This window comes from Chaetodon trifascialis, chromosome 13 (genome assembly GCF_039877785.1).
Source record: "Chaetodon trifascialis isolate fChaTrf1 chromosome 13, fChaTrf1.hap1, whole genome shotgun sequence".
Classification (NCBI taxonomy): Eukaryota; Metazoa; Chordata; class Actinopteri; order Chaetodontiformes; family Chaetodontidae; genus Chaetodon; species Chaetodon trifascialis.
Window position 1 is genome coordinate 9055095 of NC_092068.1, and position 23088 is coordinate 9078182.

Below are 23088 nucleotides of genomic sequence, written 5' to 3' on the forward strand. Positions count from 1 at the left end.
GGCTTTAACTGAGCGCGGTGGGTCATGTTTATCAGTAGAGGGCCAGAAAGTATCCCTGCTCCATGAGCCCTTGGGGCATTTGTGGGTTTTTTTGGGGGGGGGACATAACGCATTCACATTTCACTAAATATATAATAGGAAACCTGTGCTGTAAAATAGCAATATTAGCTTTTATTTAGCTTTATGCAAAACTATGACAATGTGCACCATATATTCAAAATTTTAGTTTCAATGGATGAGGAAACTGGACAGCACACAAAGATTCATTGCATGTGCAATACAGTATAATCACCTTTACAGGGTGGTTTACCTGTTTATGATGTAATGTTTATGATGCATGCTATAAATCCCATCATTATTCATGTAATAATATGTTGTGTTCTGTAGCAAAAATGAAGGCTTGACTGAAAGTTGTCTGTTTTAAATCAGTTGCTGTTTGCCCTCCAATGATCACTGAATGATGACTGAGGTCATAGGTAACCCATCTATTTATTTACCCATTGCATCATTATCAATATGTAAACAGAACTGACTCAATGTCTTTTGAAAGAGCTAGCTTTTAGTTAGGCTCCGCTGCGGCACTGCTGACATCAGATAAGGTATTTGTCTCACATAAATGCAAGGGCAGCTCAGAGGGCATCTTGTCAAGATGGAACAAACTAATCCTCTATTTGGTCTCCCTGGAGTTCACCCCTCCCTGCTCCATGTCTGTGTGTGCCATCAGCCTGCAGCACAATAGACAGCCTTTCTGATAAAAGTGTGCAATAGCCAGTGTGGATATCCGGCTGCCTTTCTGTCCAATCCCCCCTTTAATGAGGGTGTATGGCGCTGTGGTTTATCCTGCCACTCTTTCTCTCCAATCCCCCTCCAATCCTCCAGGCCTGTAGCTGCTTTCTTCCCCCTTATTCTATGGAAAAAGAGGAATGTTTTCTGACTGTTCCCTCCGATCTCTTTTCAGCTTCCGGAGACATGAGGGGACACGTCGAATAGAGGAATACTTGGAACTGGTGTATGTGTGTGCGTCTGTGTGAATTCAGGACAAGTTCAAACCTGATGATAGAGGGGTAATAGAGGGGATCTAGATTTATGTTAAAGGACAATTTTTATTTACTTAACAAGGCGAGTAAACTTTCCAAGAGCCCATATTGTTGCTCTAATTTTGTTGGTTTGAGTGTTTACTGTGTATCGGTAGCAATATCAGTCATTGTGTGAGTTTGTCCACTACTTTGGTCCAGACATTTCAACAAGATGGATTGTAGAGACATTCACGGTGCCCTGAACGCAAACCCTGCTTACTTTGGTTATCCCTTAACTCTTTATCTTGTGCCACCCCAGGTCACACTTATCTCATAATCTAACTGGACTGTCACATCATGGTTTGTGGACATTGTAATGACAATTGTAGTTTTCCCTGAGATGTTTTCACAATTATCTGATGCTTTGCCATGACACTGGAAACAGACAGCCATAGACTAGCTATCAGGTCAAAATTAAAATTTGTGCACAGCATTTTATGTCCACCCAAATACCTTTAAGACTGATGACATTCCCATGGACCCCTGTATTTGTGTTTAGTGCTAATGAGCAAATGTTAACATGTCAACACACTAAACTAAGATGGTGAATATGGTAACCTTTACCTGCTTAACATCACCATGTTAGCCTTGTCTTATGTGCATGTTAGCACGCTCACATTAACATTTAGCTCATAGCTGTAGTGTTGCTGCAGCCTCACATCACTGCCAGCACGACTATCCACTTGATAATTCTAAGCCTCTTATTACATGAAGCTGCAACAGAGAAATGTTTGTAATGGATGCTAATGTGGATTATATCAATACAAGTGTTGCTTCAGGAGCTCTGCCTAATGGCATGACCTATTGGGTGGCTCCACCAAGCAACCATCATTACTAAACACGACCACATCCACGGCTGCCACTATCAGTCACATTCACTAATAGATCAATTTTGATTAACTTACATTGAATCAGATAAATCAACTACTCACTCACAGTTAAATTAAGTCTGCTCTGATAAGAAAAAAAGGGAAATCAATCAACTAATCAGAGCACCTATTAGTGTTCCAGCGGGCTAACAAAGGCTCTGTCTGATCAGAGTCAGACAGAATGAGACACAGACCACACCATCATGACAATGATGAGTTCCCTGTTCATTAACAAAATTGCTTTGACCACTGGCATAAATTCACAATCTAATTTGATCACATTGACTCTTTGTGTGTGCTGAGCTGAGCAGCTTTGCATAAAGCTTTGGTTTATCAGGAAGAAACTGGAGAAAAAAGTGATCCACTCCAATCAGAATAATCTGTCTGAAATACAGAAAAGACCTCCCCCGCTTACTGAACCCCTGAGTTTTCTCTGGTTTCTCAGAAATAATTTAAAAGAGAAAATCCATCTCCTTGCAAAGTAAGTAAAGATTCAAAGCATACAAGCAAAACACTTAATACTTAGTAATGACAGAGAAACCATTTCTGCCCCAGAGAGTACAAAAAGAAATTTAACAATGTGCAGTTTAATGATAACACATTCTTCCAACGTAAAAAAAAAAAAAAAAAAAACTTTAACTTTAACACCCGACAAAATCAAAGATTAGGACAAGAATGTATTTTTCCATCATTTATTTCGCAAATGTGACATGAACACTTGCAAAAGAACATCTTAAAGTTGGTCCAGTAGAAAAAGACAAAAAACACTTGAATGATTTAATACTTTGTTTTTCAGCTTTCAATTCTGTCAAGTAAATTTGGAGTCTATATTTAGTCTAAATGAGGGAGCGGATTGCTAGTAAGTATTTCCAGAATCTTTTTCTTTCAATCATATATAAATATCCAGAAATAAATCTCGTTTCCTAAAGCAAAGCTAAGAAAGAGTAAAATGACTGGATAGAAATGGCATCAACATCTACATAAGAAAGGGATTAGCTGACTATAAAATGTACAGTTTTTAAAATTTAACTTAATATTCACATTCATATATAAAACTTACAAAACCTCGATCTTTCAAACCCACTAAAAATAGCTTTTTTTTCTGTTACTGCTGAAAGATCATTTTAAATTACCATAAATTTAATGGATTATTTATGTATTATCAGCATCATTAATGTCATCATTTCTGCCATATTGTTTTTGTTCTTTTTCCAACCCTTTTTTGATTCATCTCAAAAAAAAAAAAAAAACATAAGTCAATAAATTAACATGCTACCTCAGTCCCTGAAAGCCAATACTCAACTGTGTTACTGAGTGAGTGTAAGACGTGTGTGTGTGTGTGTGTGTGTGTGTGTGTGTGTGTGTGTGTGTGTGTGTGTGTGTGTACACTGAAGTGTTTATCCATGTCTGCGTGTGTGAGTTTGTGTGTGAAGAGAAATATAGGACACATAACCTGTTAGCATACCTGCCTCAGACTCAAAGTAGGGTAGGAAGGGTTGGGGTTATTTCGGAGTCCATACAAAAAATAATTCATTGTAAATATATAATATATATTTATACATATTTGAATATATTTACAAATATACCCAGCACTATACATTATACTGTGTATTTTTTCTCCAGAATAATTGGGAAGGTTTATCAAGACAACTGAAAAAGAAATGCATCAATATTACAAAATAAACAGGGGAGCTGTTTCTATATGTGCTCTCCTTCTATTCCTCTGTTTTGTTAGTTGAAACTCTGTCTCTCAGTCCTTTTCCTATTTATCATCCTCTTCTTGTCCCTTGTTTTTTAAGTTCACATCGGTCCATACATTCCTCCAGGAGCAAATAACAGTCTTGGAATGCCAGCCACTGGAATGGGATCACCAAACGAGTAACGTTGTCGATTGTAGGGGAAAAAAAACCCTCTGGGTGCAAACATGGGAACCGAAATGAAAAGTCTGTGTGTTTGTATGAAGGGAGAAGAGGAGGAAGAGGAGGAGGAGGGTCCCCAGGGAACGTCAATTTATTCAGTCAGTAAAAAACAGCTTCTGTCTGGTCCTCTCCTTTAAGACCTCATGTAAGAATGTAGTGTATGTAGTGTGTGCGCATGGCAGTGTGAGTGTGTGACAGCAGCGCTGCCACCAGCCCAGTCCCATCTGGGTCCATTAGTCCACTGGGAGCCAGAGGGGTGATGGGGGGGCAGGAGGGGAGGATTTCGGAGAGGGTGTCTGTGCTGTGTGTGTGTTTTGGGGATGTTGAGGGGTAAGACTGGGGCAGGTCAAGCTGGGGTACAGAGGCTGGGTGGGGGCTCATGTTTTGACGTTTCCATTGATGTGCTGGTACTTGGGGAGGCAGGGTTCGTCTGGTAAGGGGTCGTGGGAAAACACAGAGTCGTCACCGGAGGAGCAGGAGCTGCGAGTGTCGGGGAAGCTGGGGGAATACTGCTCAGCTGGGGCGCACAGGTCCAGATACTCCTGCAGACAGACAAAGGAAAAAGAGGGTCAGGTGAGATGATTTACACTCAAACAGACTCATATGTTACAAGACAGAAAGACACTTCGAAGGAGTGAGAGGCGAAACAGTTTGAGCAAACAGGAGAACATATATACAGCGCTGAAAGCCAGTCAGCAAGAACAGGGACTTTCCAGAGGAGGGTGAGAGAGTATCACATTCATTATGATATTGATCTAAACCGTACCAAATCACCCTGGAAGGATTTATGAAACAGAGCAGAAAAAATAATCTTCAACTGAATACCAGAGGAAAATGTTTGCAGAAATAACAGATTATAAAGTGAACAGAGGACTGCTAGCTGATCCAGCAGAGCTTGAAGATAGCAGGGTTGACCTGAGCTGCATCTGCAACACTGGAACTTTCCCCAGGAAACCTTTGGAGGAACTCAGCGCCTTTCCACCACAGGGACCAGGGTCTAAATTCAGTTCTGAGCACTTCTGACTGGTCAAGTGCAGCATTTTATTTCAGCTGTCATTGTTAAAAATCTTCACCTGGACACCAGTTTGTATTTTGTTCACTGTGCTTCAACACGACAGATGCACTGATGTGAGATGTTGTGCAGTCGTGTGCAAAAATGACATGCAAAAACAGACGTCGCTTTTTCACATGTCACTGGACGACTTTGTCTAACTTAAAACCGCAGTGGAAACACAGACAACAGCTGGCTGAAAGAGCCTTTTCATTCTTTTCAAGGAACTAAAAGGTTCCTTGAAAACACTTCCTGAAACAAAACGTTTTGGATACTTTTGGTTTGAAACACCGCTCTAGTTTTTTGTCCGCTACAAAATGTTTTGATGTGGTTGGGAAGTTGGGGAAAAGAGGATGCTTTTACAGCAGAGAACTGGTGTAGAGATGAGGCAGCCCGGCCTTTACAGCATCCCTTCACATCACTTTCAAGTTCATTCCAAACAAGTCTGACAACTGACACCGCAACAGCCAACATTAACACTATAAGATGGCTGGAAAAAATAAAGAAGCTGGCAAAACACAAAGCGCGCCCCCTCTCCAATCAAAATGAAGATGAAGGAAGATGAAAACCCAAAGAAATCCTGTTATTCATTTTTTGCTCAGTCCAAAGTTGTTTTGGTCTCTTCATGTCGAGTGAGGCACCCTTTATTGGGACTAGTTGCAAGGAGGAAGAGTTCTTGGGGTTTTTCTAGAAAATGAGTGCTGGCTTCCATTTTCCCAGCTCAACACGAGAAGGCTCACATTACTAAAGACCTCCACATCTGCCAGCGGTTTGGGGCAGAGGGAAAGGGGGAGGGAAGAAAAGGCAAGAAAAAGGCGCTTTATTACATTTCAAAAGTTCAAACTCAAAGTCGGGTTTTTTGGCATAAATTCATGAAGTTCCAGCTCCTGAGCAGACGAGTCTTGACAGCTTTCCATTGATGGACTCTTTTCAGGTCGGCCCGCGGATATCACACAAGACAGGAAGGGGAATGGAAAGAAACGCGGGATATTATAGGGAGCGAGGCATGGATGTGATGATTGGGCAACTTCACTGGGCCGTAGCGGCCATGTTGGGCCTGGATCAAATCATCCGGCCATTTTTTTGGTCACTATTTAGGCCTTGTGTCAGCAACGTGGCTGCTAATGCTCCTAAAGCTTTCAGCAGCATTCTGCTGAACTTCGCATGCACTGGCAAGAGTGTGATTTAGTTTGGATTGAGAGACATGTTACTGTGTGTTGGAATGTACCATATTATTCTGTTTTATTGTTCTGAAATGTCGGACTCCTATTTGCCAGGATATTACAGGGTTAGTGTAGCACGAATTCTGACCACCCTGAATCCAGGAACTTTATGGAATAAGAATGTGTGTGAAGAAGAGAGGAAGAGCTGCACTCACCTCGTTGGTGCTAAGGGTGAGGATGCGATCCAGATCCTCAACGAGCTGCTTGAAGGTGGGTCTCTGGGATGAGATGGCATGCCAGCAGTCTTTCATCATCATGTACCTGACAGAAAATAAACCAGAATCTGTTTACTCAAAGAGAAGAGTGGATTAAAAGAGACGGAAGAGAATAATTCAGGGAACTGTCAGCTTTGTTTAGTCCGTCCAGGCTCTGCCACTCCTCATCTACCTTGTCTTCAAGGTTAAAATTTGCCATGTGAAATGATTTATGCATCAGGTCTCCATATCAATGGATCAATCAAACAGCAGGTGTTCTCTGACACCATCTCCTCTTGAAATTTATGTCAGTCTGCAGTCAATAACAGAGAGTATGGCCTGCTTCTAATCACAAATATGCCTCCCAGTGTTTTGGATTTCTTAAATACTATAACGTGTGTGTCCTGCACGGCCGTTGTGTCTGTCTCTACTTTGTTGTCCATCAGCCCTCTCAGTGTGGCACCGCAGCAGAGCTGTGCCATTGTCTACTGAATAGCAGAGGAATCATTGTGAATGAGGACACTGATAGCAGCCAGTCACAGCTGTGCAGAGGGCCGACAGAGTGGACACAGAGCCCTGGAGTCATGGATCTGATGAGACTGGGATGGCATTAGTCTGGCTGTAAGAGCCAGTGTGTAATTGGGGGACAGTGTGGCTACGAACGACGCAAGTCTGAGAGAGAAAAGCTAAATTAAGACTCTTACAGCTCGTTGGTGCAGTTGCCAGGCTTGTCCATGCGATGTCCCTCTTTGAGCAACTTGAAGAGCTCTTCAACAGGAATGCCGGGGTAGGGGGAGCCCCCGAGGGTGAAGATCTCCCACATCAGCACCCCAAATGACCAGCTGATAAGACAGAAAAACACACATATACATTACAAATATAGTCAAGGATGGCAATCAGTCATCAACAGTAGCTTCCATCTGTCAACAGTGTTCAAGAGCTCCCAGTCCTGGTAATTAACATGAGGCCCAATGGGGCTCACTTTCCTTTATCCCACAGGTAATTTACATTTAGTCACTTGGCCAAAGTTTGGAAACAACTTCAACAGTGTGACTGCAGTGGTGTCAATGCCCTCTTTCTGCCGTCCGGTGGCTTGTGGTGCGAACCCGCTCCCTGTGCCACTCTGGCCCTGATCTCAATGATGGCTTTTGTGCCTGGCTGGCCGGTCACACTGCCTGGCATTGTCCTGTCACACCACACCAAAACAAACAGCGGACCACCCACAGCAGACAAAAGAGCAGGGAGAAGTCCAGAGATGGCTAGTGACTATTAACTATTAACTACTTCCTCTTGTCAGCGTCCGGTCATTAAGTATCAGTGATTTCATGCTGCTGATTTCCATCGCTGTCGCGCTGCGTGTTTATATTAGAGACTGTTCATCCACAATGTCTCAAATGAGTGATTCTTGCACTGACAGCATGCTCAATTCACGTCTGCACAAAGGCTGCATTATAGACTCATGTGTGTGTAGGCATTCAGGCAGCCACAGGCCGTGTTAGTGGTCTGACGAGGCAAGTAGGCAGGGTCAGGCAGGTTGGACCTTTATCAGTCCCTCCATCTGTTTACTCAACCAGCCCTGGGTTTGTTCTCTCCTCTATCATTGTGTCGTATCTCTTCATTTGTTGACACACTCATCTCCGCTTTCTGCGCTGCTTTGTAACCATCCCTCGGTGCTTGTCATGCCGCTGCTCTGTGCAGGTTCGCGTCCACCTGCAACCAAGCTTGACTTACCAAATAAACACGCAAACTAACATGCTCTGGGTCACTCTACCTGACCTGCCACTGGGCCTGACTGGAGTGTACTGAGGTATTTCACCCAACTAGACGCATAACCTATACACTAACCACTCAACCAGTCAGTATAAAAGTGACTCTGTATTAACTTAGTTCATATTCTGGAGTTGTATTCATATCTCATTACATTCATATCACAAGCAGTTAGGTTGTACATTCTCTGCTGCTGAAGTTCATGATATCGACTGAAAGAAACATGAATATGAATGTCGGGAAACTGGTCAATATGTGTACATGCATCGGTGCATCTGATCAAAATCTGAAGATTCGAGCCTCTGGAACCCAGTACAGGAGCTAGAGCTAAAGGAATTTATTTGTTTTTCTTTGGTGAGGGAGGGGATCAGACCCCCCACATTGCCTCCACCAAGCCTGGCCACGATGCTGTGTATCTGGGCTTTAGCCACCACTCTTTACCCTCACCTAAGCCCGCCAGAGCTGACTCCCCTGAGCCCATTTGTCAAAACAGCGAGGGGCGAGTTTCATTGGAATTCATGTATTCATTTAATCTGATGTCATGTATGGATCGCCTGCGCTTATGGTGATGTTTGAATGAGCGCCCAGCATCCTCCACCTCCCCAACACCTCTCCACATCTTCCTTTTCCCTTCATACGCGACGTGAAAAAGCCAATTACTAAAAGTGAGTGATGAAACGTAATTAGCAGGGGGCTGATAGAAAGGACTGCAGCAGCCACTTCATGCTCGAACCCCCCATTCACCCCCCTGTACTTCCCCAGGTTATTGACTGGTGCTGCGCTATGCAACATGAAGGGCATCATGTATACGAACACATATTATTTATGTGTGCACACACACACACAAACACGGACAGTAGAGAGATTCTCCATCCAAGTGCTTAACTGGATGAGCGCTATGTTTAGTGCGCTACTGGTGTATGACTCATAGACACACAAAATCTCCTTTCCCAGCGGTCAGCATGCAAGGCATTTATCTAATTGCCACATACGCTTTCTGCCGCCAGTGTCTGGAGCAGAAACTTCAAACAACACTGTCAGAACACATAAGACTCAAACACCAAAAACAGAGGGACGCTCTTCCTTTGTTCTGTTTTTAGAATGAGTACTCTGGAACTTAAAAAAAGAAAGAGACAGAGACGGGTCAGCAATTCACATACCAGATGAATGAAAATAAGAATGGAGGGGGAAAGGAGGAGGAGGAGGGGGGGGGGGGATTATATTGATCATGGAACGGCTCTAAAACGATGAGCCACATGTTCAAAGTGTTGTTGAATGAGAAGAGTGACGAGGAGGAGGCTGAAGGAGGATGAGGCCCGCGCTGGAGGGCCGCAGCATTGTTGCATTCAGACATGTGTGGAGGCCCAAAAGGAGGGGAGACTTCCGAGCCGAGCCGGAGGGGTGAGTCAGTGGGGGAGGAGGTGCTGGTGGGCTCCGGGCTCCTTCCAGGGCCCTTTGAAGCCGGTCAGATTAGTAACACGGCATTGGCTACAAGTCTAGCGTGAAATCCTCACTTTTGCCACAGACCAGCCAGTGCCGGACCCCTATAGGCAGCCCCCCACCCCACCACCACCTAACACTCACCAGCACTGCACCAAAACACCTCACCCACTCCCTGCTCCTATACTCCTGATAAACAACCCTCTGAATCTGACAGCTGGGCTCAAAATGAAATCTTAAAAATAGCCGTGATAGTGTGTTTTACAGTGTGAGAAGGTTTCTGTGCACCACTGGTGTGTGTAAATGGATTTTCTATCGTGTACTTGTGCTTGTGGGACAGAAACAGTTTGTGATGTACTTACACATCACTCTGGTGAGTATAGACCCGGTCGAACAGCGCCTCTGGAGCCATCCACTTCACCGGGAGACGACCCTGAGGACACACACAGATGAGCGGTCAAAACAAAATCTATGCACAACCCACACCTGGATCTCTTCATTCCTGGCCTGAGAAGCAGGTTTGTATGCATCCAGTGCTGACAGATCTTATTACTCGTGTAAAGGCTGACATGTGAAAGCAGTCTGGGGAATAAGCCACAGGAGTGACTGTCTGGGAGGAAGATCTCCCAGAGGAGCATTTACAATGTTAAAGCAATAGAGCTGATAAACAGGGTCACAGATAAAGGAGAGAGTTTATCTCTATGTGCTATTAAAACACTGGCAAGGAAGCTAAACACAGCTGACGGCGACCTTGGTCAATATCTGCGTGCAAGAGGAACAGCAACAATAATCTGATCAGACATTTCTAAATGGAGGGATAACACTAAGTCTTTCAAAACAGATTTTTCAAGTACTAATGGGCAACAAGCTTTCTTCCAAAATCAGATATATAAGTAAAAAATTCATTTGTTAGATTAAGACTCTCTATTGTGCACCTACAATACACCGACTGGGTAATATGATTATTTAACAAGAACAAGGCCTCTGTAAATTGTTCTGCTCTTATCAGGCTAAAGAAAAAACACAGAGAGAAATAAAACAAATGTAGCACTACAATGACAGCTCTGTCTGGATGGGTTTAACATAAGTGATCATCATTGTTGCTGCTGTCATTGTCCTGATCATCATTACTGTCAACATCGCCGCATATTGTTGTTGTTGTTGTCAGCTAGTTCTCAGCGTGATTGTGCATGCGATGAAAAGCCACCCATGCATACTAAATGAGGATGTGCAGGCAATGCTGCTCTGCGGTGGGAAAGAAAGACACCACTGGGCCACTATGGAGATGTCAATTATGTTTAAGCTGCTCCCCTCTCGCTCTCACTCTGTCTCTCTTTCTGGCTAATTGTATAATGTCTATGGAGCTAAAGGAAAAAGAGACGGCGGGATAAACAAGGCAGAGTCTCCAGAAGCACTACATTCACAGGCTGCCTGGGAACCTGCCGCTTCTGCCAAGACACCAGCCGAGGGAAAGAGTGCGATAGAAAGATGAGGGAAGGGAGGGAATTAGAGAAAGGAGAGAGACTAATCTCACACTGCGGCTCTCAAAAGCATTCCACTCCTTCAAAAAACGCATCCTTCAATGTGCGGCGTGCAGGTTGAGGACTCACATTGGTCGTCTTTTTATAGTAGTCGATGTTATGGACGTCCCTGGCCAGGCCAAAGTCAGCGATCTTCATGACGTTGCTCTCTGTGACCAGGACGTTCCTGGCTGCCAGGTCTCTGTGTATGCACTGAGATGGAGAGTGAGAAAAGAGGTGGGGAGGGAAAAGAGGGGAGGCGACAGGGTGGAAAAAGTGAGGGCCAGAGAACAATAAGACAGTTACCTCACTGCATAAATAAATCAACTCTGAAACAGGTGTACACTTAATTTGGAATGGTGTTAAAATGTTTGTGGTGCATGTAATCATCCAGAAATCTCCTGTGCAGAGGTAGCACTTGACTGCATGCCATGACGCCACCGTGACTGCACAGGCTGCATGAACATGTCTGGATAAGTAAAGATTCCTCACATACTTTGCCACATATACGGCAGGAGCTGTTACTGGGCATCAGCGCGCATGTGCAAGCATGTACATGTGTGTGTGTGTTTTTGTGTGTTCGTGCGTGTGAGGCAGTACGCTCTGTCACATTCCAACAGTGAGAGCGAGCGTGAGGCTGCTTTTGGCCAACGTGGCTGTACCCCCATTGTGAAATCCTCATCATTCTTCTACACAGAGGGGCTTTTGTTGTGGACTGGGAGACAATGCAGGGATTGGGCAGGGGGTCAGAGAAGTGTTTTTAGAAGACAATATTCCCACAGTGACGCACAAGCAAGCCTTCCTCCGTAAAAACCTTCCTGGATACGGCACATCAAAAGTTCTGTGTGCTGGCACAGAGAGCCGTCTAGGCAGCCAGCAGGTGGGGGCTGATGTGAGAACAGTTTTGTGTGTTTGTGCGTCCTCCTCTTACCTTCTGTGATGCTAGGTACTCCATGCCCCGCGCCACCTGGTAAGTGCAGGAGACCAGATCTTTGAAAGTAAGCTGTTCATCTGAGACACGGGCGATGTCATAGGAGTATTCCATGCCAGGCGGCCGGCGGGCTCGGAGGTACTCCCGAAGGTTGCCTTTGGAGGCGTACTCCACTATCACATAGAGGGGGCCTGCAGCGGAGAAAAGACCCACATTACCTCTTGAACATGGTCATAAATGATTCCCTTTGAGAGAAAGTGACACTGAACAAAAATCAGAGGGAATTTTTAATGGAATGCAGCACAGACAGAAGAGGCACCTCTCGCTTGAACGTTAGGGCTTTAAATTTTACTCTTGCTTCAAGAAAAATTCTGTTGAAAAACATGAGGAAGTCTGTCCGGGAAGAAACGCCTTCCAAATGGTCAGACTGACCACTGCTGCATCCCAGCAAACCTCCTAATCATTTTCCACAGGGGCTGAAAAGGAGTGCTAAGCTGTGAAAAGGGGCATAATTTCCAAGTGGTCTGCACATTATTTCTTTTCACTTGTCACAACCATGGCTCCACTGATTTTCATGAGTCACTTTGAGGAAATAAAAATTCTTAGAGTGCTCAGCTTTATCCTCTCTTCATGTCCGACTAAAATCCAACCTCTCCATATGACACACAAATGGCTTCTAGCTACGTCCAAAAAGGTAGAACACCTTGTCCTACACCACCTGTCTGATGTAGTCTGATGACACATCTTATGAATTTGTTTGAAGTGTGCAGCAACCTTTAGTACAGCTTTACAAGGCAGATCAAGCTGCTTCAGTAGCACCTTAAAAACACAATATAACCCTGAATACTATACCTACAAATGATGCAATCTTTCTAGTGTATTACTTGCAAAAAATTATCTGTGTATTTTGATTCCTCTCTTACTTCATGATGGTGTGTCCCGTCCTACTTACCGTCTTGTGTACAGGCGCCCAAAAGATTAATGATGTTCTTATGCTTGCCGATCATCTTCATCATTTCCATCTCTGACACCAGGTCAGACAGGTCTTTCTCAGTGGCGTCATCTAAAAACAGAAGATGTGGATTGAAGGTTGCTCAGAAATTTCAGCAAATGCAAACACACTCCAGCACAGTTTCCCTTTAACCCCTGACTCCAGACTCCGCAGCTGCCCGTGAGACAACATTTTGTTTTGTAAGTGCTTCTGATTAAGTGCGGCTGACAGACAATGGGGGCTAAAATTTCGCCAGCGAAGGAGGCTCCTCACACAGACTACAGAGGCATCCATTCAGTGCAGGAGTACGGAGGAGGAGGAATTAAAGACGTTCAATCTGGATTCATTATCTGCTGCACAGGCTCTTTTTTCATGGGACTGATTGAGCCAGCGCAGCTATCCAGACAGTTTGAACAGCATTGCCTGCATTCCTCTGCACCATTACCTTAACTGGAGTCATTCTAAAGAGCAGATTTCCATTGTCAAGGTTGGTCCACTACCCTGCTGCTGCTGTACCTGATCTAACCGCCCCCACAACCCTACACCAACCCAGTGCCCCCTCCTGCTGCTTTCATTAATCACAGCAGCGTTGCTAGTGTGACTTGCCTCTTTGTGTGGGTGCTGACTGAGCTGCAGCCAGCTGCTGCTCTGGGGTCAGGTATGTGACCGCCCCTAACCCTTACCTACTGAACCTGTCTACCAATAGCCGTCACTCAGCAGCCACCAATAACGAATAATAATGACAGCCCCAGGCTTTGCCTTGCACCTTTGCTGAACTCTCACTGGAGCATAAATCACGTATTAAATGTTCTCAGGCTGCCCACAAAACATAATGAAGCAGTGTACATCAAATCCCAGATGTTTGTCAGATGTTTACATTTCAACATCGCTTGCGCAACAGTGGGACACACTTACCTTTCAGCATCTTGACAGCGACAGTAACAGCCTCCTTGGGTTTGTCCTTATCGATGCCCAGTGCCTCTGCCATTACCACCTGGCCGAAGCAACCTTCACCTAGGGGCTTGCCCAGGGTCAACCTGCAGAGGGGGGAAAAAAGAGAACAGACAGGAAGCTGTAAAGCTGCTGAAACACAGACTAAAACCCGTCGACCTGATCTGACTGTGGCATCGATTCACTCCGTGTGCAGAAAATAAGGAAAAAGTGTGAGAGCGAGAAAGGGAATGAGACCAGGCACCAGGCCAGCTTCTCAACCTCACCCTGTGTTTTTTTTTTCTTTTTTTTTTCTAGATCGCTCTCTCTGTTTCAATCAGATTGTGTCTGTGTGAGTGCTTTATTGGCGCGGTGACTGTAGCCTGTGCCAGGGCAGTAGGTAAGAAGGCAGACGTGGCAGCGATAATCACCTGATAAAGCCAGGGAGAGGCACACATTTCTAAACTGTTTACCCTGCCTTGGCATGTTCCAATATACACTCTTTACAAGTCATTACACAGGGCTTAGCTTAGCCCTGGCACATTAGCCTGTGACAGATGGAACGCTGGCTTTGTGTTGCCATACAGGTGGGTCTGAAGAGATGGGAATTTAAGTGTTATTTCATTGTAAGCCATGTCACAGTAGCTGGTGTGTTAAACTTTATGTCCAAACTACACTGATTGATATAGTGAAGAACTTATACTCACACACATGCTCTTTCACAGCTATCCATCAGAGCCACAGCACCCATCTGACCCCTAACCTAGCAGTGTACCTTAGTGCTTTTTCTTTTGATTGACAGGTACAGGCCCCGCCCCCGAGGCTCAGCATCCTGGCTATGTAAACACTCACACTGCGCGCCACAAAGCCGAGGGCCTGAGGCCGGCGCCCTGCTGTAGTAACACAATCCCCTATCTGTCCACACGCACTCTCCACGCTCAATGGCAGCCATTCTGTCCATCCAGCCACATATAATCAATGTTATTTTTCCTGCACGCAAACCGCAAACGTTAGCATTCCTCAACATTCTCCAATCCAACATGATCCCCCTGGCGCTGCAATGACAGGCAGGGAATAAAGACCCAAACAGAGAGACACACAGACATTTATTCATGCCAGACAAAACATCCCGTTTGGTGTGTTCATCAATTAAAATCAAGACTTTTCACCAGAATGCCACTTTGCATGCACACACAAGAGTCTAACATTACATCAGAAATAGTTTTTTCACTGATGAGTGATGGCAAAATTTATGATTCAGGCTCTTTTTACAACATTTTTAACAAAAGACAGGCCTTCATGTTTATGGATTGGGATTTCCCCCCTTTTCTTTGAAAATCAGAGGCCTCGAGAGGATATTAAACTATTGTAACCTTTGCTGTCTCATTAAATCCACCCTAAAGCTTATCACTGGCCTCTGCAACTGTGACTAACTGAAACCTCAGTGGTGCTAATTCCTCTGGTATGAAACCGAGCAAACACTACTAGGCCAAACATGCAGATGAAAGCTGCTAACCAGTAATTAGCACAGCTTCATTCCTTACCACCAGAAGCATGTGTGTGTGAGTGAGAGTGTGATGTAGCCGCAGTTGTCACGATGAGGCATGAAGCCAAGTTCAGGTCACTTTACTACTGTGCCAACAGATGAATCAGTAGCCTTTATCTCAGCCACCGCAACCATTATACACCAGTTAGTCATCATTGCCTGCTGTCCATCAGTGCTAATGGCACTCTTCACCTACAACAATACTTATCTGATCATTCTGCAGCAGAGATACAATCAGACATATGCTCATTGTGTAGTACTCTCGGTGCAATCTTCTACTGTAATGCGCCCTGTTAGCCACAGATAGTTGCACTGGCACTGAGGACAAGAGCAAACGGTGTGGCTCTGAAAGTTGTCATGCATACTGTCAGGCAGGTACTGCGTGCGGGCCTTGAATCCTGAGCGTGTTATTATGAATACCCCTTTCAGATGAAAGTGGCACTGCATAGAAGATCAGCATTTCAAAGCTTTTTTATCCTTTATGCAGGAGCCGAATCAGATTTACATAATTATGTATTTTGAAACAGACTTGCTATTAGAACTAGTCCTCACTAGTCACTGAAACCAGCAGAATCACTCCATTATATTTCCTTATGGTCATGTACATAAGAAACAGACAGCCCTCACCTGTCTCGGGCAAACTCCCACCGTGGATCCTCTGGGAGGTCATACTCAGGGATTGGCTCATCGTGTGCAGAGCTCCGCCGTGTTGTAATGCGTACCAGCGGCGTGCTAGAGTTCATGGAAGAGCTTGAGTCTGCAGACACCTACAGGAGGGAAAAGATTGGCTGATCACCACAGTCTGGGTTCATAGGTCAGATAAAGCTCCAAGGCATCACTAGAGGAGTAAATGTGTGTGATTGACTGTGGTACTACTATTGAAATTACCAGCAATGTTGTATGGCACATTAATATGAATGTATCCTTTATGTCCATGATTAATGCATAACATTATGGCAGAGTCTGTCTCGAGGCCAGACATTAGTGATCATTAAGAAGTGAGCAACAACAGTAATTTTGAAGACTGTATGTAATCATTTAGCATCGCCACTGTCCCCGGGGCTCATCTCTCCTCTCCACCCTAACCTTACCTTGACACAGGAATCAGGCTCTCCGCAGAATGTAATCCAACACTCTTTGTACCTTTTGCAGCGTACCTTTTGGTTTCCCTCAAGGGGAAAGCATGGCTCACACAGAGAAAAAAAAATCTGGCTGCAGGTTCAGGCAGCAGTGCTAACTTGCTCAGAAATGCACGCCTTCAGACTGAGGCTGGGGGTTTAAACAACAGTATACACTATGGTGTTTGGAATGTCTTTTTTCTATACAAAATCCGAGTAGTAATAATAATGTATCAATCCCACAATTTTATTATATTTTCTAGCATTAGCCTCCTATGTTTATTTTTCATTTGTTATCTGATGTTACTTCTGCAGCGTGTCTGCAGTGTGTGTTTGTTCTCCTCTAGAGGTGTTAGATGCCATTAGAACTCTTTATCTACTTTCTGTTACCTGGCGGCGCAGAGGGATCTGCTTGCTGAGTTTGTGGACCGCCGGCTGGCCCCCAAAGTCAGGTTTCTTCGCAGTGTTCCTCATGCGGCACACCACCACGATGCCCACCATGCAGGCGATGAGGAAGACGCCCGCGCAGTATATTGCGATCTCCACATAGTCTGGGGAAAGGGGCCCTGGGGATTTCTCGAGGGCTGAGGGAAATAAAGGGTGAGCAGTGAGTCAAAGGTCAGATGAAGAAAGTGAGAGGAAGACTCTCACCGATCGCTCACACACATATGGGTGACACACAGGCACATTCACCATTTGAATAGACACACATGGGTATCAGGCAGGCAAACAGAGAGACAGATGCTCTGGAGATGACTCATGCGTAAATGTAATCACCAACGGCAGGCAAACTAAACAGAAATTATTTCATAGCATCCTCCTCTCTCTCTTCTTCTCAGGGTACCAGCACGCCTGCCTTTTTTTTCTTTTTTTTTATGTAACAGACCTGTACAAGGCGAATCTTGATTCAGCCAGTCCAGCCAGGCCTGCATATGTCTGCAGTCTGTTCTAATGTTGGAGACACGCGAGCGCAAACACACACCCACGGACAGCGGAACAATACGCTTCACTTCAGATCACAAACAAGGGAGAGCGGTGTCCTTCTTAGTTGTATATGGCCTGAGCTTCCTGTCGAGGAAATGGGCTGAGTTTGTGTGTGTGTGTGTGTGTGTGTGTGTGTGTGTGTGTGTGTGTGTGTGTGCTATAGAAATGGACTGTTCCATAATGCATAGCCCTCCAGACCACAAACAAGGCCCGTGTGCAGCACAGAACCTTTCTCCTGTCTGTCTTGTATCTGCTGGTCCAAAAACCACAGCGCTCACACAGAAGCCACAGTCTCGAAGGCGCCATCGGTGCAGATAGAGCACATCAAGAGTAATAAATATTACATATTACTCCCAGAGGAAATGGCTCGTCTGTGATCATTATGCTGTATTGTATACAGACAAAAACAAAACTATCCTCTGGTTACGAAATTAAGGGAGGATTGATAATGATGGTCCGCTGAGGGCTGCAGACAGTCAACTACTCTCATCGATCTCATTTAATGCCCACCATACTTTCAGCTGGAACTTAAGCAGAAACACTCAACTGTTTAGCCTGGAGTGAACTCGGATACTGACAGTAAGTTTTATGTATTTGATCCTTTGGTATGCGTAATTACAGGCCAGACATACAGCGACGGACAAAAATAGGATAAAACAAGTTGATAAATGAGAACACATAAATACACAAACATTCACATGCAATTCACTGTGTGGAGGCGGAGAAGTTTGGCCCTGATAATTGAGAAAGTCAAGCCAACTTAAAGCAAGTGTTGAGCTTTACCTTTCAACCTTTATTTTATAGAGAAATAACGCAATTATCAGAGCCAGGAAAGAGGTGGAGAAGATTTTGAGAACATGTGGGGGAAAACAGATTTATTTTACATGCAGACTAAAATGTGGCACAGAAAGGGTTTCCCCAAGGAGCAGGAGAGAGATGTAACAGAAGGAAAAGAGGAGGCGGGCGACAAACCCTCCCCTCCTCCTGGAGTCTGGAGACACTCGAGCTGCTCTTGGAGCTCCACTTCCGTCTCAGAGTTATAATAAGTCGTCTGCAAACTACCCCGTTATCTGCTCTGAGCTTTCAACGGCTCGCCAATCCAGATAATATTGTAGAATATACAATATGCTCTCTGCTCTTATGTTACATTGTCTTGGATGTTGACCGTGCTGATTCATCACAGTAACCTAATATGTGAGCTGTGCGCCTCGGACTCCAGAGGGAGGACTTGCCTTCCACAGAGGTCATTGAAATGACATAATCCTGTTTTAGAAAAACTTAGAGAAAAGGAAAAGAGAGGACAGGATACGAGTGTATATACCTGGAAGCACCGTCAACCAAGCAGTGTGATAGGAGATCCCAATAGAATTACCCGCCAAGCACGTATACTCCCCAGCATCTTGAAATGTTACATTGGGCAAGTAGAGAACTTCTATTTCCTTATCTGTGGTGTTAACACCTGCAGTCTGGGGAGAAGAAGAAGAGGAGGAAGAGGAGAGGGGGAAGGTGGAAAAGAAGAAAGAGAGGGTCAAGGATAAGAGCAGAGGGGGGGACGGAAGGCAGAAACAGGGAGGACAAGTCACAGAGAAAGACGGGGGAGAGGGAGAGAGAAAAAAATGAGACCCACAACACCAAGAGAGAAATAAGAGGAGCTGGATGGCATCCATCGTTGAGGTCCTGTCTAGAGCAAAGGATGTTGGGAGTTTCCATGGGTGAGGGGGAGGAGGAAGCATCATAAACAAAGACACAGAGAGAGCCCAGTGTGCCACCAAAACATGAGGAAATACACCAAAAATAAAAACCCAAAAGGTTCCCATCACCAACAGAACCTGCTAAAAGAGGCCAGTCTAATCCACATATTAGACCGGACGCATGCACAACCCCAGAGAGCATGGAGAGCACGGCACTGCAACACCAAACACCATCCTGACACAGCTTGCACGAGAGATAAAGTGAGGGGAAGCAAAGTGAGATGCAGGCTGTGACAATTTCAGGGTCTAGGTATGCAGGTCCAACCAGTGCTTCCATGGCTGCACTAGTCGCAGTGGAGGGAGCAGCTGAAACACAAGGGTCTGACATTAGGGGAGAGAAGGCCTGTGAACCCCAGGACCACCAAGAGACCACCAGCAGGACCACCACAGCACAGCAGGTCAGGGACGAAGCCCAGGAAGCCACACCAGGGGGAGGGAGAGTAGGTGGGGTCAGGTCTCAATGGTTACCTGGGATGACAGTCAGCCAGCCGGACTGGTTGGCCTCGCCTATATAATTGGAGACTTTACAGATATACTCTCCAGCATCGTCCTCCGTCACGTTGGTGAGGGTGAGCATCTCCACGTCCGAGCTGTTAATGCCTGAACGCTGCAATCCACACATACACATATCAGACATAACGTGTATAACCAGGCAAAAAAGTAGAATGAATCAGACCGACATGCAAACATCATGACTGCAGCGACTGCATTTGGATCTGCAGGAGGGAGGAGAGAACAGGGGTCTCCACCAGTAGCCAGCCCGGGAAAGACCTACCGGCTCATTAAGGAGGGAATGCAATGATTAGCTCCTTATGTGGACACCTGCAACCACTGGCGAACATGAGGAAAAAATTGGAAGATTTGCCTCTAATCAAGACTGAAAGAGGAAGTGCAGGAATTTACCTTTAACACCCGGACGTAGGGGTGTCCGTCTGGGCCGTATCGACTGCCGTTCTGAGTGATGTGCTTCAGCCACTGGATGTGAGGTTGGGCGTCGCTGTAGACCTTGCAGACGAAGCGGGCGTCCTCCCCAACGTGTACAGTGGTGTTGGCTGGGAGACCAGCCTGGAGAATGGGCCGGTGAGGGGACCGTTCTGTTGAGACGGAGTGAATTGTTCATGACTTAAACAGGGGAGAGTCTCAAAAACCTGCTATTTCCTTTTAGGACAATCTGAAATTTTAGGATGTGAAATGCTTATCTTTGCAAAAGCAGTGAGCGTGAATATTTCCCAGCAGCCCTGACAGGCAGAATCATGACTGCGCTGCCTCTTTCTTATCTCAGAGGCATTTAGAGGCTTCACACAAAACAAAGAGATGGAGGCATTTATCACTAAAAGATAAGGGGCTCGGGTGGAGGAGGACTTGCTTAAAGTAGGATGTATATATTGCATGTGAGTAGGGGGTTAAGCATAACTATGTGCCAGTCTTGGAAAGTGAAACACCTTCATCGCACCCCGACATCAGCAGATATCTGCATTCCTTTACAAGCAAACATTTGGCCTGCAAATCCAAACAGAGCGAGACCTGTTGAACAATGGCCCCTTTCAAACACTACCCGGCCTTCACAACCATACCGAGGAGCCCACCAACCCCCACACTGACAGCAACCACCCGCTGCCACCACACACACACACACACACACACACACACACACACACAAAAATGACATCACTTAGCCTGGGGCGCTGCAATGCCTATCCAAAACAAAGCCTTAAGGTAGGTGTGTGTGTGTGTGTGTGTGTGTGTGTGTGTGTGTGTGTGTGTGTGTGTGTGTGTGTGTGTGTGTGTGTGTGTGTGTGTGTGTGTGAGAAAGGTCGGGGGTGGCTCGGGGGGATGGTCAGAGGGTGAGGTTTGTGATGAGGGGTGGAGGCTTGGTGTAAGAAGGAGGACTGAGGCAGGGATAAAGCATTAGCAGGGTGAGCGAAGGGAAGAAAAGCCACGAACAGATGGGGAGTGCAGAAACTCTGAGGCAGAGACTTCTTCCATCAGTCTGTCTGCCCGCCTGTCTTCCTGCTCCATCTTTCTGAAATCTGTCAGATCAGATGATTCCCACCCCTCCTTCCTCTCTCCCCATCTCCCTCCTCCTTCCTGTGCATTCCTAGGGTTTGCCTTGTTTATTGTCTCTCTCTCCCCCTGCACTTCATTTTCTGTCCTCCTCCATCTTTCACAGACCTTCCCATCATCACCATCTTTCTCCACCAGAGAGAGGTGATTGATTTGAATCGGTCGCCAAACGCTTTCTTTTTTAAAACCCACCACACAGAATGCTGTCTGCCATGATATATATTTACTAAAACAGGCAAAAGGAAAAAAGCACTCTGGCAAGACGAGGAACATTTGGAGCTGCCATATTTTAGAAATTCATTCTAACCTTCATTATGGCTGATCCAAATGTTAGCTGGAGCGTTTATAGAACTGCACAGCCGACAACTCAGACCAAATGACAGAATGAGTGAGCAGTGGGAGAAAATAGGCCACATCATGATTATGGAGAAACCCCAAAACAATAAAAGTTTGTGGAGCATTTCTCACTTAAATTAGATAAAGGAGTGTGTGTGTGTGTGTGTGTGTGTGTGTGTGTGTGTGTGTGTGTGTGTGTGTGTGTGTGTGTGTGTGTGTGTGTGTGTGGACATGGACAAGTGCAGAGAAGCTCCTTTATGGCCCTTCGACCTCACACAAGAAAACTACACTTAAAGAGGGAAAAAAATAGTGCGTGAAGCCATGTTGTCTTCTCCGTCTGCAGCATGAAATGAGGGAACAGCCACAGAAAAAGCTAACGGGTGGTGGAACATGACAGAGTACATTTACTCAAGTGCTTTAAGAAACTTACACTTTACTTAAGTGTCTCCATTTTATGCTACTTAAACTTAAACTCTACTCCATTCATGTGACAGTTAGAGCTCCTAGTTCATTTTTAGATTAAGATGTTACATATTGGCTTTTCAATTCTATTGGATTTTTCTATATTAAACAAGTGGTTCACAGTTTTTTTAGTTTGTGACACTTTAAAAAGTGCAGTAGTAAAAAAAAAAAAACTTCTCAGATTGTTTCGATGACTTTAATGCTCAAATAGGTCAATTTCTATAAAATTATGGAACTGGAATCAAATCTGTACTTCAGAAGTTTGCTTTTTCTTCTTTTGTCTCCCAGTAATCATCTCAGGACCCCTCAGATTTATGCTGTGACCCTCTGGGCCTGCCTCGTTGTCTAAGCAGTAGCAGTTAAAAGTAGTGAAGACTAGAACAGTAAAAAGCAAAGACATAAAATAATGCTTCACTCACAGGGACGTTTGTTACTTTGATACTCCATAGTTAACATTAGTATATATTTTGCTGCTGATACCTGAACTTTACTTAAGTAAGATTTTGAATGAGATCAAACGAAACAGCCGATCCTGCGGTGTCTTTTTATGTTCTGCTGTGAGTGGCAGTGAGTGACCCATTTCAAACTGAATCCATTTATCAATTAAGTCATTAGTGGAGAAATTTGATGGCAGCGGTGGTGGGACAGAAGCAGAAAGAAGCATGAGGAGATGGACCAGGGGCATTCCATGGTGTACCAAGCGAGACTGGTGAACTCTGGGTAACCTGGCGGCTTGGCACACAGGGGCCTAAGGGTCAGGGAGGGGTAGAGGCAGAGGAAGAGCACGGCATGGCGCAGGATGGCATGGGGCTACCAACAAAGTGCCGCACGGCCACTGGGTGCCACAGTTCTGATTGAAAGAGCCGATGTCTGTTTTGACTCCTCATTTGTGTCTACTTGTCCTGTGTGCCTGCTC

General features: G+C 45.2%; 1 protein-coding gene across 3 annotated transcripts in view; it reads right to left on the reverse strand.

Moving 5' to 3' along the window:
• Positions 1–2623: 2623 nt before the first annotated feature.
• The window catches only part of fgfr2 (fibroblast growth factor receptor 2), a 39460-nt gene continuing 18995 nt past the window's right edge, over positions 2624–23088 (reverse strand). For 2 of the 3 annotated variants that reach the window (XM_070976990.1, XM_070976988.1), the window contains 12 exons: positions 20214–20404; positions 18881–19025; positions 16966–17159; positions 16085–16224; positions 13897–14018; positions 12943–13053; positions 11991–12181; positions 11150–11272; positions 9902–9972; positions 7037–7174; positions 6294–6399; positions 2624–4406 (listed from right to left, as the gene is read on the reverse strand). In XM_070976990.1, the coding sequence (XP_070833091.1) occupies positions 4242–4406; positions 6294–6399; positions 7037–7174; positions 9902–9972; positions 11150–11272; positions 11991–12181; positions 12943–13053; positions 13897–14018; positions 16085–16224; positions 16966–17159; positions 18881–19025; positions 20214–20404 (1697 nt within the window). In that variant the 3' untranslated portion in view covers positions 2624–4241. Of the gene's footprint in view, positions 4407–6293; positions 6400–7036; positions 7175–9901; positions 9973–11149; positions 11273–11990; positions 12182–12942; positions 13054–13896; positions 14019–16084; positions 16225–16965; positions 17160–18880; positions 19026–19778; positions 19918–20213; positions 20405–23088 lie in introns of all 3 variants that reach the window. The other variant, XM_070976989.1, reaches the window with a different exon arrangement.